The 20,499-nt window shown below is 39.1% G+C and overlaps 2 protein-coding genes across 3 annotated transcripts; one reads left to right on the top strand and one right to left on the bottom strand.

Moving 5' to 3' along the window:
- Nucleotides 1–2,706: 2,706 nt before the first annotated feature.
- Nucleotides 2,707–7,418, top strand: LOC143465271 (protocadherin-9-like). Its single transcript, XM_076963486.1, has 6 exons — nucleotides 2,707–3,989; nucleotides 4,147–4,594; nucleotides 4,737–4,944; nucleotides 5,274–5,908; nucleotides 6,035–6,235; nucleotides 6,438–7,418. Exons 1-6 carry the CDS (start codon nucleotides 2,710–2,712, stop codon nucleotides 6,546–6,548), a joined length of 2,883 nt encoding a protein of 960 aa, XP_076819601.1. The 5' UTR covers nucleotides 2,707–2,709; the 3' UTR covers nucleotides 6,549–7,418.
- Nucleotides 7,419–10,487: 3,069 nt separating this feature from the next.
- Nucleotides 10,488–19,104, bottom strand: LOC143464985 (torsin-1A-interacting protein 1-like). 2 transcript variants are annotated; one of them, XM_076963077.1, is made up of 8 exons: nucleotides 15,706–19,104; nucleotides 15,481–15,552; nucleotides 15,199–15,321; nucleotides 12,500–12,601; nucleotides 12,083–12,389; nucleotides 11,716–11,869; nucleotides 11,381–11,587; nucleotides 10,488–11,273 (listed from the first exon to the last, which is right to left on the bottom strand). In XM_076963077.1, exons 1-8 carry the CDS (start codon nucleotides 15,749–15,751, stop codon nucleotides 11,067–11,069), a joined length of 1,218 nt encoding a protein of 405 aa, XP_076819192.1. In that variant the 5' UTR covers nucleotides 15,752–19,104; the 3' UTR covers nucleotides 10,488–11,066. The 2 variants fall into 2 exon arrangements, with proteins under 2 accessions (XP_076819192.1, XP_076819194.1); XM_076963079.1 differs by having other exon boundaries at nucleotides 12,503–12,601.
- Between the last annotated feature and the right edge of the window lie 1,395 nt (nucleotides 19,105–20,499).

Raw genomic sequence — 20,499 nt, 5'->3', positions numbered from 1 at the left:
AGGCCTACGCATAGGCTATAGTTATACGGCACATACCGCCGCAGGCTGTACGGTACCGGAACTACACTTAGGCTAAACGGCATAAGCCTTAAGCTAAAGGCTTACGCCTAAGCTATAGTTGTACGGCACATACCGCCGCAGGTTGTAAGGTACGGGACCGGAACGACCTGATGATAACTAGGGTGATAACTACCTAGGGCGATTATTTTTTGACCTGTCAAAAAAAGTCAAAAATTTGTTAAATTTACAGCATTAGGTCAAAAATTGTCAAAATTGTTTAAAAAGTCAAAATTGCTTACAAATAGCATTGTCGTGGTGTCGTAGAGGTTGCACTGTAGTTGAACTTGTTATATTACATTGTACACCTAATTATAGCCTACTTTATACTGTTGTAAATGGCCCTTTGTCTACTTATAGTGAATCAGCTCTTTCTTCGGTTTTGCTTTAGATAGTTCAATAACTTCTTGTATCTTTAGTTTAGACAAATGTATTGAACAGTTTTTTTTGCGTCTTAGTTGCGGTTTTTTTGGCAGTGATTTGTAATTAGCTCATTTCCTTTTCAGATTAGGCTAAGTCTGTGTTCACATTTTGGCCCTTCTTTACTACAATAAATTTAAACTTTTTGTACAATAATGCGTATTTTAACTACTTGAGTTCTTCATTTGTCAAATTTGTCAAAAAAAAGTTTTTTAATGTCAAAATTTGTCAAAATTTTCAATTTTTAGGTCAAAAAATAATCGCCCTAGTGATAACGCTTGAGCGCAATGAGCTGATAGTACATGCAGCTGCTTTTTGAAACAATAGCACAGCTCGAATTATTGCGCAGTTGACATAATGTTATTTTAGCGGAGTTAAGCGACGCGATATTTTGCTGATAACTCGTCGTAGCCGGTCAGTTGCAGGAAATGCAATAGAACAAACATCGGCGTGTTTAATGAAAACGGTGAAACTTGCAGAGTTCTATAGTTATTTGGCATGTTACTGAACCAGTTCACCTTGCAGTATCGAACTGAATCAACTCGTGTGCATTTCGTGTCGTAGATTCTTATTATGACAGTGAGGTATGGGCTTACTAGTTTACTGGAAGTCGCCACACATGCCGTTCTCCCTGCGTCAAAATCCCGGCTCTTATGATCATGAAACTCGGAACTGCGTTGGCTTTAATTTTTCCGTATTTGACTGCAACACACCTTTGACAGAAACAGAACAGCTCAGAATGTACAGTTAGAAACAGACTCTGAAGCTAAAGTGGTTACACTTATATTCACAGGTTATAATTTTTGATTTGCAATGTCTACTTTTGATTATTTTTTATCGATTATGAACTTTCATCGACGTGAAAATCTCCTAGAATAGCTGGCAAATGATTTTCGACGACGTAGCTGTTTGTTGAGCAAGTTGCTTTGTCGATGTAACAAATGTAATTGTCTGATGCAGGGATAAGACAAATAAGTCATAAAACATTGAATATGACGTAATAAGTAATCTTTTAACTTTCATTAGTCGACAATGTGTTACCCAGATAAGGTGTATTTTGTAATTGTGTGGCTAGACCGCTAGTTTTATGAAATGCCGTCATCTTTATCTTAAGTGTTAATGTGCTGCAGAGAACTCGGTTCTTAGTAACACTTGGACATTTCTGTAAACTACGTTTGGGTAATCCAATTCACATCAATTTCGCTGTAATGGCGCTTTTTTCTGTTCCCCGTTTGGGTTCAGATTCGTGATTTTTAGCTTTGACAGTACGGCAGTTTTTTTTTAGAATGATTAGACCACCATTCCTTACTTTGGTATAGTTATTCACTATACGCTATACAACTAGAAGTTCTTTGCTAATTAAGCCAACCGAGCCAAACTATTCAATTCCCTGTTATCCGTGTTGTGTCGTGGTACGCCTTGCAACATGCAAGGGGTCCACACGTCTTTCATTAATACACATTAACCTGGAGGTATAAAAGGGAACACGTTTAAGTAAGCCTGTCGCCGTGTGTTTGTAAACGCTAAACTGGAAGGGTAATGTTTCAACTTCTAAAGGATTTTATCCCATTCAAACAACAATACAGGAACTAATTACGCCACGTTTTCTCCACCGTACAGTATTACCTACCTGTTGCAAGTCGTTTTAAGTCTAACTGTAATTGTTGGCTGCTTTTATTTGTTTAATCATGCTATGTGTGTTGCATCACACTAGGTTTTGTGCAGTACAGAGGTGTAAAAATTCTTAAACTGCTAAAGTACCCAGTATACTCGCTAACACTTTAGATTTAGTTTGGGGTTTTTATAACATACAAGCGAACACTTGAAACGGCCCAAGTGTTTCTCAAACTATTAGAAGCTAAAGATAGATGACCAACCCTGGCGCACGAGATGAATAAGAAATATCAAGTGCTTTGTAGTAGCTCATAGTAGGCCGGCTTTATGTGTTCACGCGGTCGACTGATAGCTGAAATGCTTATATCAGTTTTGCTGCAAAAAACATATTTCAACTTACAGCCTGTACGTTGCAAGATGTTTTTGCAACAGGCAAACACGGGAGTTAATTGTACCGCACAAAAATAGCAAATCCTTGTTGAACAAGAAGTGAACTTACCCGAGCTAACCTGTTATGTGCATGACCCAATCATGGACGCTGTAATAGAAATCAGCTTCCACAAGAGAATAGCTTTAACATGAATATTAACATGTCATTGGCAGGTTTTCCAAATGGAGATGTGTAATTTGTACGTGCTGCTGTTAATTTACTTGCGCAACTGCCTAAGTCAAAACCTGTTAGTATACAATGCAAATGAAGAAAGCGGAAAGGACGATTACCTTGGAAATATCACACGAGATGTGGTACTGAAGCGTGTAGGCGTCGGTAAGCCACCCTGGCGGTACACCATTTCATACGGTGCTGAATTCGCACGAGTTGACCAGAGTACCAGCGAGTTATTTACTGCCGTAAACCTAGACCGTGAGAAACTTTGTCCCGACAACCCGGAAAAGTGTGAGAGAGATATCGAAGTGGCTATGTTTTCCAGTGAATGCTTTCAGCTTATTAAAATTCAACTTGTGATCTTTGACTTAAACGACAACACTCCCGCGTTCCCGTCGTCTCAAATTTCGAAGGAAATCTCGGAAAGCGCGATTAGTGGATCGGTCATTCGACTGGACAGTGCTGTGGACCCAGACTTGGGCAATAATTCAATCAATCGCTACGAAATCTCGAGTTCACCTCCCAGCGCTAAAGACAAGAACGGAGTCTCGGTGCCTTATTTCAAACTCGATGTCCTCAATAACATCTTCGGGACGAAGATCCCGCAGCTCATCCTCTCCAAGAAACTAGACCGGGAGCGGATCGCATCCTATGATCTTCTTCTTTATGCCATCGACGGCGGCAATCCGCCTCTCACCGCAACCGCAACCGTCCACATCGAAGTCACCGATTTCAACGACCACCAACCGACCTTCCCGAAACAAATTTACGTCATTTCCGTTCCAGAAGACGTCAACGACGGATATGAGGTCATAAAACTTAAAGCGACCGATCTCGATTCGGGTGAAAACGCGCGGATCGTCTACACGTTTCCGAGCGAAGTTAGCGAACAAGACCGCGCAATTTTTTCCCTCAATTCAGAAACCGGATCTCTCACAGTCACGGGGGCAGGGCTCGACTACGAAAACCGGACCATCCACCACCTCTCTATCGAGGCCAGGGACAGCGGGCCGAATCCAGCGGCGGCTTACGTCACAGTCACCGTGCAGGTTGAAGACGTCAACGACGAGAAGCCGCGCATTGACCTCAATTTCCTCGATCAGGAGAAAAGTCCGATTTCAGGGGAGCGGACCGAATCAAACCCGGTGCTGATCCGGGAAAACACTGCTATTGGCACACTTGTGGCGTTTGTCATGGTCACAGATCATGACACTGGCAAGAACGGAAACGTCAGCTGTCGTTTGCTGGAGCCAACCAGTTTCGAAATGCAGAGAGTCGATCAGAAGGATAACAGGTGGGTTTAAATCTTTGTGAGCGAATACGAAAACTCGGATATCTGTCAAATAGAAATCTTATTTTATTTTTAACTTCATTAAATTTGGTATAGTTTATTTTTACTCTAAGCTTGAGCAGTAAGACGAGATTACTTATTGTGATGTCACACTTCGTAGGTATCTGCTCAAGACGAAGAACGAGCTTGATCGCGAGACACAGCGGATCCACACCGTCGAGATCCAGGCCTGGGACTTCGGAGCGCAGTCGCTTAGCAACAACCAGCGAATCGTCGTCGAACTTGTCGACGAAAACGACAACAGCCCGAAGTTTGGGCAAGCGAATTACGTTCTTAGCGTCAGTGAGAACGCTTTGCCGGGTGACGTCATAGGTACGCTGACTGCTGAAGACTTGGACGCAGGCGCCAATGCCGAGATAACTTACTCGGCAAGGCCCATTGAACGTGGCGTTAAGGTTCCTTTTGAAATTGAGCCAGAGACTGGCCAAGTTATTTTCAAGTCTGGCGCCACGCCACCTGACGCGGGGTATAAAACCGAACCATTTGTGCTGACGATAACCGCCACAGATCACGGCGTTCCGCCGCGAAATACAAGCGCGACTGTAAGCGTAAGTACCCGATATTTATTCTACAATTCAAAAAAACCCTGCCTAAAGCAGAACGCCTAGCTTCCTGTATAATGTACATAGCGATGTAGCCTTAGCAATGGAGCAGATGCAAGCACGATACCGACCAACTTGTGTCGCGCAGATCTCGGTTGTCGATGAAAACGACAACCCGCCGCGCTTCCGGCAGAAGAACTACATCTTCAGTATAGAAGAGAACGCTGACGTCGGCAAGTACGTGGGCCGTGTCGTGGCTGATGACGCAGACGTGGAGAAAACCACCAACGCCAGACTGACTTACAGTTTCGCGGATGGCAGCAAGGATTCTCCGTTCACCATCCAACCCGAATCAGGTTTACTTGGCTTTGAATTTCGCTAGCTCGGTTTGATGGCTGCGAGGGCATTTCGGTTATCTCTAGGCCAGTGGTTTCCAACCTTTTCCTACTTGCGGACCCCTAGCTGCTATGATTTTTTTCAGCGAGCCCCAACTTCAAATTTGTTACTTAATGGAGTATTTATGTAGAATTAAATATAATTCTGCAAATCCCGGGTTGGGACCCACTGCTTTAAGCCTACAAGTGTTAGTTGGGTGTTATATTGGTATAAATGTTATATAAAGGATTTATTTTATTAGCTGGAACTTTCCAGTCTTTAAGATTTTTATTGTAAGTTTGGACTTTAGGAGAAATTCACTTCAACGGCCGACCGGAAGACTTGGATAGAGAAAGTCTTCATTCCCAACCGTACGTGCTGAAAGCTGAAGCCATGGATCACGGGAATTCCCCTCTGACAGGAATATGCAACGTTGAGATTTTTCTCCTAGACGTGAACGACAACGCTCCGTTTATAAAGTTCCCGAACGTAACAAAGGACCTATCCGTCGTCTACATCCGCAAGGAACGCATCCGACCCTCCGACCCGGATCCTGCGCTATTGGGAGACGAAAACCCCGCGGAAAAGGGCACGCAAAGCGCGGACACGGACGAAGTAACCGAAGTAAAACCGGAAAATCCGGTAAAGAATTTTATCTTGATCGACAAGAAGGGGTCGGGATATGCGCGTCGGGTTCCGAAATCGGAGAACGTCGTCATCACCAAGATAGAAGCCGCGGACCCAGACGAAGGAGAAAGCGGTCGCGTCCGGTTCGCGATGTCCAAGGGCAACGATTACGGATACTTTGGGGTTGATATGGTCACCGGAAACGTGACGCTCGAAGTGACGTCAGAAGAACAATTAAGAAAGATGAAGCCGGGCTGTCACGTGATCGAAGTAAAGGTCAGTGACCTTGGAAAACCGACGCAAGCGACCTTGACATGGGTGAGTGGGTTTTATGACGTAGACGTCATACTTTATATGACCTTTACATTTGCAAAATTTACTTGAACAATGAGCATTAGACTTTCAGCCGCTAATAATCACTTGCGCATATACTGTACACTGTAGGTGGGAATATATGTAACCAATGAGGACCCGGTCAAGTTCAACAAGATCAAGGCTTTGAGTGGATGCAGAAACAGCTCCTACTTCCCGGACATATACAAGCATAAGGGAACTGCACTCTCTGCCGCAGGGTTGGACCCCCTTATTCTTTACGTCATAATCGGGGCTTCTGCGTTATTGATCGTCATCACAACCATCATAGTTGTGAGTGAAAATGTTTTTGTTGATTGTGGATACGCTGAAGGATATTTTGTAGCCTAGATCTGTTTTACATTTGACTCTTTACTGTAGTCTAGTAGTCTAACATGTTCTTAACGAAACCATCTTTGCGTTAATATATTTCAGTTATATACAATGCGCAGTAGTTGAATTAAGTCTTTTAAGTCAAATGTGAATTCCTTTGCAGCTGGTTTTAATGCTCAGACGCAAGAGTAGATGCCGCCAGGACAAGAAATCGCGGACATACAACGTCCCGTCCGCCGCCGTAATGTACACAGATACGTCCTACAGCCCATAGTGAAACGGGGCCAAAATGGCAAGCCGAGATTTTGTTGAGATGTGTCAACAGGACAAGTCAGATATTTGTGCAGATATTTTAAGCTCGTTATATTGTATTTGTTTGGGTTAAATTTTCGCATCGTTTCACGTAGGCCTAATCAAAGAAATCTTCGCCGGATCTCTGTCTATGCATCATTGCATTCCAAACGGGACCGTTGACAGTCGCTCCTCGGACAATTCGCGTGTCACCTATGCTGATATGGTATTTGCCACGCACGCGGCGTTTCTGCCACATTGCTCATCGACGCCACATTTAGATCGCCAGTATACTGAACAACCCCTGCTGCCTCGTTAGGAGAGATTTTCCAGGGCAACACTTGTGTGACCCCTGTCGGGCACCACGAGGTTTGTCAGAAGTTGAAGTGGGTCCACTGCCACTCACAAAGTACGTGAACGAACGCAAAGTAATTTTTAACAATTGCTTGAGAAAGCTCACACGTAAGTGACAAAACAGTTTTTGCGACGATCACTTCACCTCAGTTTATCCGCTTTGGGATTAAATTTTCCGGTTTTGTTGGGAAGGGTTTGTTGGTTTTACAATCTTGCAATGATTTTTCGAAATTCACCGACTTTTTTACAATCGATTTTTTGGTATTGGAGCAGTTACATTGTATCAGCTTCCATAAGCGTTCTTTCGTTGATATATGTTTACAGCATTGTCTCATTTAAATCGCTTTTCAAACGAACTTTATTCCATTAAAAGCGAACGTCGGCTACTTTTGTTTTGTAGTCTTTATACTTGCCAGTGATACTCCGAGGATTGAAGTTCCAGCCGCAGATTCTGACGTAAATATTCCCACTTGTCCTTAATCTCTTTTAAGAAAAATATTTTGTCTCAGCGCCATTTCGCTTTCTCCAATGACCGAAGCGCCTTTACTGCCACACTTCGCCATCCTTATGACTTTTTTCATAAAGTATAATTTCGGATCTGTCGATTTTAAGCATGATTTACTTGCAGTATTTTGTGCAAAGCTTTTACGATATTTGGTTGTTAACAACATCCAACTGTTATATAGCAAGCGCCATCGCGCTATTGTAGCAAGTTGTGGAATGTATGTCATAATGGTTGCAGTATGTCGTAGTTTCACTAAACTCCTTGGTTATTTGTAGAACGTTTCTCCGCTCACCCCCTTTTGTGCGTTGAAAATATTTTGCGTTGTAAAACTACCACTACCGCCACAAATAAAAATTGCCCCTACAACAATTCAAGTCCTCATCGCAACATACATAAAATGTATGCTTACCGTGCCGTAAGGTAGTTAATGAGGTCTTCTGGAACGGGATAAGGTTATCGGTCACAGCCACAAATAGTCAGAGATAGTAAGCTTTTGCAAGCCTTAACAAGCTTAGGTCTAGGGTACATGTTAAACATTGCAAGTTCAGTATGCTAACAAAGTTTCTAGAGCTAGGCTGTATAGGTTAGGCCTACCGAATGTAAGGTGCCAGTAGACTTAGACTTTAGAGGTTATGTTGTTTTTGTTGTCGCAAAAACATTACCATATTTTTTTCTTGTTTGGACAGACCAAAGCTGTTTATAACAGCATAAAAAGATTGGGTCTGGTGTATAGAAGTGCACAACAACTGGTCTGTTAGTTTAATAAACCCTAACTACTGTGACGTCACCGGCACTCAATAGTCGTGTTCGCACGAAGATGGTAGACTATGTGACCCCAGATCTAGGGAATAACAGCAACTAAGCATGTGATATGATATGATACATTGGAAAAACTTCGATAATTTTTATGTATTTGCATACTTTTTTAATAATATTCTGTAGGCTACGGTATGTATCCATATATCAAAGCTGACGGTGCACTGTTCTAATTTTAACTAACTTTTTCAGAAATCTTTTTGTATAAGATAAAGTGTACCTTGTTATTGTGAAAGTTGATCTTCATTGCAATGAATTGTGTTGAGTGCCATAATGAGATACCTGGCATTTTTATGATATGTTCACACTGTGGTCACGGTGAGTAGCCTACCTTTCAAGTGAAGATATAAATATTTTAATAAAAGTTTAGCTGTGGACTGAAATATTATTTTGTTGTTTTGTTTCACCAACAAGAAATGTTTTACCTAAATCGACTATGTGTCTGTGTATTATTATTAATAATTAATTATTATTTAGGAAAAATATATGATACAACATGCCAAGTCATGTCTCAAAAGTGCACATGTTGTTTTTATGTTTTGCAGCGACTACTTTGGATTAAGATCAAATAATATCTGAATATTTCCATTCAGGATATGAGAATGGAGAAATTTTACAATTGCTACACAGTTGTCATAACTACACAATCAGTATAACAACTTTAAAGAGAAGATTGCAAAAAATTAAACTGCGAAGAAAATGTGGCTGGAAAAAAAGACATCACCGTTTTATTTCAGGCAGAAAAACGTATCGAGGAGTTGTTGGATGGACCCTCTTCTTTTGGTGGATATCGGTCAGTTTGGCACACATTACAAATAGAAGGTTTAAGAGTACCAAGATTGTATGTAGCTGATGTACTATGTAATATTGATCCGAAAGGGTGTGAGGCTCGAAGAGCTCACTGTTTAAGACGAAGAGAGTATCACAACCCTGGCCCAAATTATGCATGGCACACAGATGGTTACGACAAGCTTAAACCATTCGAATTTTCTTTACGTGGTGCAATTGATGGATTTAGTCGAAAAATGCTGTGGTTTAATGTTACACGATCAAACAAATGTCCACATGTTGTCGCTAATATGTATATTAAAGCTGTCACTCACTTCCAAGGCTGTCCAATTGAAGTAGTATCAGATTTGGGTATAGAAAATGGATTTTTGGCAGCAGCGCAGTGCTTTTTTCGAGATAACATTAACTCGCATCGTTACGTACCATCACTCCGAAATCAGCGGATAGAAAGCTGGTGGTCAATATTCTCCAGGTTTCGTGCCTGTTGGTGGCGCAACTTTTTGGTGACCTTGAGTTTCGAGGTATTGTGGATTTATCCCAAACACTCAGCAAATAATGCTTGTGGTATTGCTTTTCATGTTTAATTCAAACTGACTTAGATTTTTTCAACGACCACTGGAATACTCACCGAACAAGAAACTCTCGACATAATGTAATTGCAGGACGGCCAGATTTACTATATTCCATGCCAGAAAGGTATGGAGGAATTTCAGGCTTATTAAGAAACGTTGCACCACAGAACATTAGTTTGGTGTTGGCTGAAATATCACAAGCAACTGAAGACTGTCAAGAATATTTTGATTATGCTGCATCTGAACTTGGTAAAGGAGTGCCATCTTGTTGCACTGAAGCCTTAGATCTGTATAAAATGCTTATGAATGTAGCCAGAGACCGATAAACGGAACTATTTATTTCTGTGTGAGCAAGTAATATAAAGTTCATTGCCTATCAACATTTTTAGTTGTATGTTTAATTTTTAGCCACTGTTATTATCATTACAGGCCAAATTGAATGGATTTAAATGCCAATAACAATAGAATGGTGATTTGTAAACTTTTCGACGTGTCAGTTAATGGACGGATCAATGAATGTATGCATGGTACACTGAACCACTGCACTACAGTCTAGTTGCTTATGTAAGTCCACAGTGGAACTAGAACTTTTTCAATTTAGTAAGCAGTGAATTTATAAAGCTGAGCATCTAACAGGTGACCAAAAATAAAAAATTACGTCCAAAATTAATGCAGTTCTGTTCATACATCATAGAAAAAAAGTGTAGTTTAGGTTGAATTGTAATTAACTTATATACAGCCCGGTGTAGGTAAGTTTTATACGGCAAAGTGAAGGTAGCCTATAACATCAAATTAAGTTGTGCAGCAATGACATTGTTAATACAAAGATTACTTAATGAACACATATCTTACAGTTAGAAACAGACCTGTTCGGTCATAAATGTCGTGTTTTGTATTACTTTTGTATTGCATCCATCATAAGCACGCTGGTCACAAACACGATTCTATAAAGACTGAATTCTATAAAGCGATCCAACACAGACATTATAAGACAATACAATAAAGATAGCACTTCAATACACTACATGTCTCCCTTCTTTAGATTAAAACTAAACCCAAATAAAAAATATCACTGAAGAGGTATTTTGCCATTATCACACGGAAGAACTATGTTTCGACATTTTAGCAGACGCGCTTGAAGAAATATAACTGCAGCTCACAGAAAGATTACACTTGAAAATAATACTGAAAATCTCAAGAGAAATGTATCTACCGTACCACAACAAGTATGCAACATAAATACTGCTAAACACAGTTCTAACAAAATACTAATTACTGCCATAACTCAGTTTGGCAATACTGTCCATAACTGAGCTTGATAAGTACATGTTTTATTCTAATGTACACTTTGTATGTGGCAGAGGCTAGAAATTACAAAAAGTACAAAATTGGATCGACGACTGAAATTTAACGCAGCGTCAAAAACAATTTATTTTGAAGCTAAAGGAATCGTTGTGAGTCGTCATCAACAGCGAAGATTTTCTTCTTCATCCACCCACACCACAGATGGAGTGATTCGGGACATCAACCCGCTAATCATGTTCTCCGTCATACGATCCGGATCACGAGAATGGAGTGAGCGCCAAAGAAAATCATTGACGACTTGATCCCACAATTTGGGCGGAAGATTCGACAAAGCGTCAGGATTCCTTTCCAGAAAAGTCGCTTCCACCTAACCAAGATGTAAGTATGCAATTTACGTAATAGCTTATGTGGTTCTAGTGTGAAAAAGGTCGGCAACTAAATGTAGGTGTTTGTTAATCAATAGACGGCTATTACCTGCACTGTAAATATGATTGATACGTTTTTATAAGGAGCGTTATCGTTATCGCAAAATTGATAAAATGTCGTTGTTGCAAAGGCAGGAATTGTTTCTAGTCTTGATATCACAACAGAACATGCGCCCTTCTCGAAATAACCTGATATTTTCTTATCCAAATCATACTTTGCTCGTTCAGATTTAGAGTTGAGTTCAAAACCTGACAGCTGTTGCACAAACAACATTAATCTTAATTAAATTAAAATTGACCATAGCACCTGTAAACTAACTGGAAAAAGAAGTTAAATAAAGCAAATACAATGCTCCATAACATTATCAAATGTGCTTTGATTACTTTTGCATCTTGGTAAGTGCATTGTTTGGAAAATGCGTTTGAAATTTTTTGAGCCAGACACTCAGCAGTTGGATTCGCATTTTCGGCCGACGCCAACAACAAAATAGCAGGTTGTTTGGGCTGTGTGGTGTTTAAATGGTCTGAAAATGCAACCCTAAATGACAAAGTAAAACCAAATTGAAAGTAAAGTCCAAGTAACTGTAAACAAGTTTCTGATACAATTTTTTATGCAACAGTTTGCATCAGTAAAATGAATGTCTTTCATAAAAAATAACCAAGCGTTTTAAGCTCAAATAACGTACATTGTAAATACGAGTGATTCATCTGGCTTCTAATAAAACAAAAACATGAAAGTAATGGAACTCACGAAATAGTCTGCCACAACCTTTTCTGCTGAGAGGGGAAATTAGTGTTTACAAATTCCATTTCCTTGTGATACATTTCCAACCTAGATGAAGCTTCAGCGGAATGGTCAGGGTTCAGGTCACACCACATGACAGCAGAAAATGCCACTGCCAGTACCACTGTCAGTGCCACTACTCTTGCTGCAGAAAGGTTTAGCAGCTTAAAACTATTTTGTTCAGTCTTTGGTGCATCAGCAATTTGTGACCGAATCAGCGATTTGTGATCAATTGTTTTTTTCTCAATTTCTGGCGATGTTGGTTGCCCTGGCTCTAATACATGTTTAGGAGTATTAGTTGGACCATGAGTCACAGACACATCAGACGAACAGTTATTTGGACTTATTTAAGATAATAACTTGTATGCAAGTTAAGAATATTACGACTTTCATGTATCCCTCGTCGACGCTCTATTTTAAATTTACTGCGTCCTTGACTGTCTTCCTCTTTTTCATTGTACGATTCATTTTGTTCAATAGATAGATCTGCAATAACACAAAGGTTTGATTCAGCAAGTTAAATAAGTTAATGAATCCGGTATTGAAATAAAAAATTAATAAACGTAAAACATCAGTTGTGTAAGAACGAGAAAAGCCTAAAACACTAAATTTATTTTGTTTGTTTTGTAAAATTACGTAATTGTTTTGCCAAAAATACACAAAAATAGTTTTAACATGAGTGGTAACGTATCAGATTATTTACACCCAGAATGAGAAGATGGCTTCACCTTAAAACTGGTTTGTAATAATAAATAGGTTTCACTGCGGGATTCAAACGTGGAACAACATGACATTAATGCAAAAAGGGCAGAGTCTACATGTAATATGTCTGACAATTTTTGCCGTTATTTGTATGAGTAACAGTATGCAGTAACAGAAGGCATTTGGACCTGTTGCACATCACAATAACAAAACAGTACTTGTGTTATTTAAGCATTACCTTCTGATTAAAAGTTAGACGTTAAAATATCTGGTGCTAATGAATGTTAAGTTTGTCAGTGTATTTGCTTGTTATTCTCCATCACCATTAAATCCAAAAAAGTTTCAGCAAAACAAAATACTTTAAACTTGGGAACAATCAGAAAACTGTCAAAATGCTTTAACTACAACGATTAAAACAATGGCCCAGGGTATTCTACGTTTAGTTAGGTAGGTGGTCTTGGCAGGTTAGGTACACTTAAAATTTACAAATGCACCAAACAATGCAATTGACTTAAGAGTAAGCAAGCAACACCTATCAAAGGCAAGCAAAACATAACCATGACGTCAGCCTAATCACAGATAAGGATCGGAAAAGCCAAAATCCGAATAAAGAGTTCAGAAAATCAATCAAAGTAACCTCTTGGATAAGTGCACATCAATGGATAAGTTAGTAATAACCAACTTCAAACTCGCAGGCGCAATCCTCAGCAGGAAACACGGCCTCACCACGTTTGTCCACGATCAACTGAGCTGGACCCTAGAAGACCAATCCCCAGCTCAATCGGCTTTGTGTAGACATAACAGACTACAAGATCATCAATATCTACAAGCCCCCACCCTTGCAACTTACACCATCAGCCATACCAGTGTTTCCCCACCCAAGCCTCTACGTCGGCGACTTCAACAGCCACCACACGGACTGGGCCTACAACACAACCAACAACGACGGAGAAAGCTTGGCTGCCCAATCCATCAGCCCCCACACGGTGTGCGTGGTCTGAAAACACTGGACGAAGACACGATCACATGGCTGATGACCTCATGCCCAGAAATCTAGTTGGGGAAAGAAGAAACGCTCAAACGACGAAGAAGATAAAAAGTAGTTATAGCCAACCAACAGGTCTAAGGATGGTCATCTATATTAGGAGTTGACCCGTGGTGCTCTCTGCCACTTGGTAGCTTATAACCTGTAACTGCCGGCTCCTGTTTTTTTATCCACACAGAAATGGGCTTGGAGCGTACTTTCCGGAGTACTAGCCTGGGGTGGAAAGCATGGAGATTCTGAGTAGCTTAAACATCGGGGTCTTCTCTCAGCATTGTTGCTAAAGCCCAAAACAGAGCGAGGCTTGAAGTCTGGTGTTGACTTGGCTGGTGGAACTGCCGGCGGGAAAAACCTATCTTACCACCTTACGGGCTCCACTCCTGGTTTTCTGTAGGGGTTAGGCTTAAATTCGTTTGAGATGAATCATAAGGCAGTGACGCTGCTATATGACTTATAACTGGAACCCTGGAAAGTGATACCACTATGGACGACCACAGTGGGCCTGAATACAATGCAAAGTAAGAGGTAGCACCGAATTCTGTCAGGCTTTAGAATTCGCGAACCAGAACATTTTCATCGAATGTAGTTTTATATCATGCTCAGAATACAATTTTTGTAAAAAGGCATGCTTCTAGGACTACATCTGATGAACATAAAATAGAGTTGTTTTTTTGGAATTCAGTTGCAGCCATGTATGAGCTTGATAATTAATGAATAGAAATTTCTTGATGACTGTTCAACTTTCAATATTTATATCGTCTTAGTCCCAGATGTGTTGTCAGCAAAAATGTCTGTTTAAGCTTACTTGCAAGAACAAGCCACAGCCACGGTTATATTATAACAAAGAAGAATTGGCATTGAACAAATACTAACACTGAAATCCATGACTTTTCAATGAGAAGATGATCGTGCTGGGAAACTGGTTTAACGTGGTTACATGAGCATGTTATCAATTTTTATCATGTATTGTAAAAGGTACAATTTATCAAAACAGCTAGCTGCGCCAATTCATATTGAGGAATCCTTGATAGCAATAAACAATACAGAAGACAAAATACTTGGAGCCAAATTAGGAATGCTGTGTCATAAAAGATTAATAAAAAAATAAAATAATTTAGAGTAAAAGTTTATCATATATACTTACTTCACTGGGAAAAAAACTGGTATCAGAATATATCACAATATGAATTGTTATAACTTTTTGTTTTAAACCATAAAACTGATTGAAACTATATGGTCACTTACTATGGCTACTACTTGGATAAGGCAGAAATACCTAATCACTGCAAACAAAGTATCTTGTATAATGATGAAACTGTATAAAATGTGTATACTGTACCACAGCTCTTGAGATTTGCTGGCTTAACAATCTTTTCATCTGAAGCACAATCACCAGAATTGTTATGATCATCAAAAGAATTATTCACATCTGCTTTGGGATGTACTTCTTTTTCACTGGCAGCTGTTGAACAACAAATAGTCAAAGCAAGATATTCGTATCTACATATCACATAAATACTGTAAACATAGGAACTGACTTGTGCACTCAATCCTATTTGTGATGCAATAATACTCTAGAATGCACTACAGTATTTATTTAATTGTAAGCTGTATTTAGTACCATCGTCATGTGATGTTTTCGTTTGGCTATCATCAGTTTCACCATTGTGATCACTAGAGTCTGGTTTAGGAGCTGAAATATCATCAAACATTTATTTCACTAAAACAACTTTGATCAATGCCCAACACTTACAAAAAAAACGATTGCCTTTAAGCTTTCAAATATATTATATTTTTTTAAATACTGAATGGAAACAAATCTATAAAAAAAGATAAGCTTTTGAACCAGAGGGCGGTTCTTTTTTCTTCCACTTTCCTTTGTTTGGTGGCATGATAGTATTCTTAAATACAAAACAGTTCTAAACAGGCATAACTCTGTATACCAAAAAGGAAACAAACAGAACAAATATTATTACACTCAAATAGCAATGCAAGGCTTTATTTTATTAGAAAACAACAGCAGCAGCAAATTTATGACAAAACAAAATCATCACAAACTGGTTAAATTGAATCTTAAGCAACTTGAGAATTTGATTATTATTAAACTGTTTTGGTTTCACAAACTTCCATAACTAACGCTGTGGTATGCCCATAATTTTCAAGGATACGTTGTTTCGTTAACTCATATTTTTGTAAAATTCTAAGATTGTTAAATGAGTTCAAAAAGTGGGTCACCCTAAATTATCCTTCGGGTCACCTAAAATTATCCTGGTTGCTGGAGACTTTGCCCGGCCCAAAAAATCTTTTAACGCCTTTGTCATGTGCTCATCATAAAACATATCTCCGAGAATAATAAAATCCCACGTAAACTGGGAAAGGATGGAGCTATTACCGGAGTCATTTCTCAATGAATCACACAGAAAATCAGTTGTAGAAACCATTAAAGCCACTACGTAACACATCACCGCTGTTGATTGCAGTGTCAGGACAGTTAAGCGAAAAATTTAACTTTAAGGCTTCAGCTGCAGCAGAATCAATATCATTGGCAAGGACGCAATGAGCTCCTTGCATGAAGCATGCTATTGCTGTAGCTCCGCAGCCATTTCCAATATCCAGCACTATCCGTACGATGGAATAAACCACTATCACTTTTACATACACAATCAGAAATTGCCTGTAATGATCACAAATCACTTCAGTGATCACCAGAAGCGCTAGGGCAGTTAACTTCTATATAATATATACTTAACGAGTTTGCTTTGCATAGCAACATTCATTTTTTATTAACCCAGTTAACTGCTTGGTTACATTTTTTGGCATTACTATAAGTAATGACAAATTAATACTACTTTATTCAAGCAAATTATGATGTACTGTTACTTGACAAGAACCGTTAAACAGATTGAATGCATTTGGTCACAAGCGGAAATTAACTTACTTGATAAATATCGTACCTTACTTTTTAATGAAGTCGGGGTTATCCATAACCCATCATGTTACAACTTGCCCACCTGGCCAGAAAAATGCCAATAAAGGATCCTTAAAAGCACAATATTTCTCTGGTAAATTCCAGTGAGCACATTCTGGAGTAACAACATAAAGCTGTATCTCTGGGACAAGATGCCGCCGAGATGCAACAGTGTGCTGCTTAATTTGGCTGATAAATTGTTTTTCATCGTTTTGATTAGAGAAACATCTCCTAAGCAAATGATGAATCTGTACTTGCTTAAAACTACTTTTCATGACATTGTTACTGTGTTAAATAATGTTTTTGAAACCTAAGTACTGTTAGCTGGGCATCATCAAACAATAAATTATACAGTGGAATGCTTGTTGCACAAGTGACCAACCCACGGCTGGTGGATGTTTACTAGTCACTTATAAAACAGTACAAATGCACTTTCGTTTTTTCTTAAAAGTTCTTAGCAACATATTTAGATTACTATTTTCTGTTTCATAGTTTAGGAATGAATCAACCAAAGATGATATATTATATACATTGAAACCTTGCTAAATGTAGCTGTAGCTTTTCTAAATGCTAACCTGTAGTAGCTCAGATAGGGGATTATGAAAAACTGCCGAATTATGCAAACAGGTACTAACACAATGGTACACGTATTCATTATACTGAAATGAGTTTATGCATACGGCAAACTTAGAGTAGTGGGAAACACTGAAAGATGGTTTGCTGGCTCGGTTTTATGAGGTGTAATGAAGGCATTTAAGTCTTCTACATCAAATTTAGTGCAACGAAGTCACTATCTTAATTTGGACTTGTGTCGCTAGGCTCCATCTGACTATACAGAAGGTGCATTCTTGCCAGCCTAAAGTTTGCATATAAATTCCCTAACCTGAATTTGAAATGAAAATCGACAAGGCAAACGTACATGCTAATTCGGTACATTTTTTCCCCTTAATTGCCAATGTGATACCATCAAATAGCGACGACAGAGATTGCATTCAACGGCCACTAAATGCTTTCTTTATGCACTTACAGTATAAATTATAATCACGCCTGTTCACACAATCAAAATGTATTCAATACAAACAGGCACGTTTATACAATTAAAAGACATTTCTCAATTGAGTTTTCTTGTAAACTACTATTTCCTATACACTATACAAGTACTACTACTACCTTGTCATATATTATTCATGCTCATACTTACGGTCTAGCATACATGGGCACAACCAGACGACATAACAATTTAAGTAGCTTGGGTCTAGTAGGCCTATACAAAGGTAATCTGTGGCTGTGCACTTTTATACTAGACCTGAAATGTGCACATGTACGGCACTGGGTAAAAGCTGGACACAGTGTTGCCACTCAAAAAAAGAAATTAACCCTACCAGCACACCTAAAAAAACCCTGCATCTCCCTACGCAGTTCGAACAAAAAAAAAGAAATTTTGGCAGTTTTATGGCACTTTATAACTACTTTAGTTTCAGTTCAAAAGCACCAGAACTAAAGTAGTTCAACATTTACTGACGTTTGTGTTTCCACTAATTGAATATATCAGTAATGTTGAATTTATAACAAGAGCAATATTAGCAGATCAACAACTAAGTCAGAATATAAACCACCAGGGTTATCTTACCTCAATTTTCTGAATTTTAGTGGTAAAGCTGAGCCATACATGTTATCATACCCTATATACACCAAGCAAACTCTATCAAACTAAAGCAAGCCCAACATAAGACATCTTCTAACCCAAAAAATATTTAAAAAAAAATAAAACAACTCACAGTACGATACAGCATCACAGTAAACAACTCACAGTACGAAACATTCCTTTACAAGTACATCAGACTGCCAAATGTCATAACTAACATCACAAAAACATTAAACAATTGCAATATTAATTTTACAGTTAGTGGAATACTGTCTGCAAAACATTGAAGCACTTGTCATAGACTCATAGTGTTAAAATCACGGAAATGATAAATTACAACAAATAAGCTAGTTACCGTATCATACGTGCAAATAGGCTAGTTAACACAGTGTATCATACCCACAGTTACTATACCATTATCAAATGACAAACATTTATGAACATAAATCACAAAGTTGTCTAAGAAACTAATTAGGCAGTGATCTTCTGAGATCAAAAACAAAAAGGAAAATCATCATTGTCCATAAATTCCACCTCTTCCGCAGCAACACGATCATCAGCACAATATTTATTCATATATGATCGTCTAGCATTTGCATGCAGCCAAGCTAGTCTTGGTGTGACGTCAAAATTATCAGAAAATTTCTCACTCACTTTTATAATTGCTTCAAGAGTATTTACACCAAGATGGTTTCGCAGTTTGGTTTTGTTTAAGTTCAGCTTAAAAATGGTCTACTCTGCACCGACACTACATGCCTTGAGGCATAAGCAAACTAACATAGTACACACCGCCTACTCCTTTCCACAGTCCATGACAAATTAGACAACTTCATAAGCCCACTGCAACATTCTTGTTGCAAAGATGCATGGATATAATTGGATATCCTATGCATCGCAATGCGCGCGCAACACAAAGTCGTAAATGTACAAAACAAGATCACTTGATTCCTGTCTGTTCAATCTGCTGATTCTGCTCATCTGCTGTCTCACTCTCCAGTCTCCACCTGCTGGGCTTCTCCAACTCTTTTTGCAATTTACTATTATTAGTATAACCATAACCAAGACTTAAAACTAGGTCAGCCCTGACGTACAGCTTCAATCTGACAATTTACTTAACTAAAGTGTCCATTGTTACTACAATGAGTCCATTGTTACTGCATGAGATAGAACGCATTGTTTCATAATCTGATCAAACAACTCGTCTAGACCGGGAAAATGCATGTCTAATTCAACAATGCTAATTCATTAAAGAGCCGCATGCGGCTCGAGAGCCGCAGTTTGGCCACCCCTGATTTAGACTATGTTTTTGTCATTATTCAGTAAATTTATTACTTGAATTTATTTTTATTTTACTTTTAACAAAAGGAAACCCATGAATAAAGGTGAAAAACCCGTAGGGTCACCCTACACCAGTGGTTCTTAACCTGGGCGCTACCGTCCCCTAGGGGGCGCTTTTGATTTTTAGAGGGGCGGAAATACTCAAGGGGCACTATAGGGGGCGTTATATTCAGAAGGTGTAACGATATTTGCCTCACTGCAAATTTGCTTTAGTGGTTCTGTTAGATCAAGATCAATGTATACTCTTGCTTTGTATAGGCCAGTGGTGGTCAAACTGCGGCTCACCAGCATGTTTTTTGTGGCTCTTCTAGTCGAATCGTAAAATTCCAAAAAAATTGCAAAGGCTGATATACTTAAGTTGGCAAGTTCTCACCAGGCCCAAGGTAGCCATTAAATACATTTTTCATGCTTTATTAATGTGTATTTTTCTATATCAACCATTCTCTTATTATTTCTGTTATTATTATTACTGTTATTATTACTCTTATTAATATATTAAATAATATCGCTTCTCCCAAATACAAGGCAACCGGATTGGTGATTAAGCCGGTCTTTTCATTAAATACTCATCATTTTTAACACAGCCCTTTCATTATGGTGGGCAGCGGACTATGGAAACCTCTGAAAAGGGGCGCTGGGGGAAAAAAGGTTAAGAACCACTGCCCTACACCCTACAAGGGGCCAAAAAA

This window comes from Clavelina lepadiformis, chromosome 7, assembly GCF_947623445.1.
Source record: "Clavelina lepadiformis chromosome 7, kaClaLepa1.1, whole genome shotgun sequence".
NCBI lineage: Eukaryota > Metazoa > Chordata > Ascidiacea > Aplousobranchia > Clavelinidae > Clavelina > Clavelina lepadiformis.
Note: the sequence above shows the minus strand (reverse complement) of the source record. Positions and strands in the feature narration are given on the sequence as shown.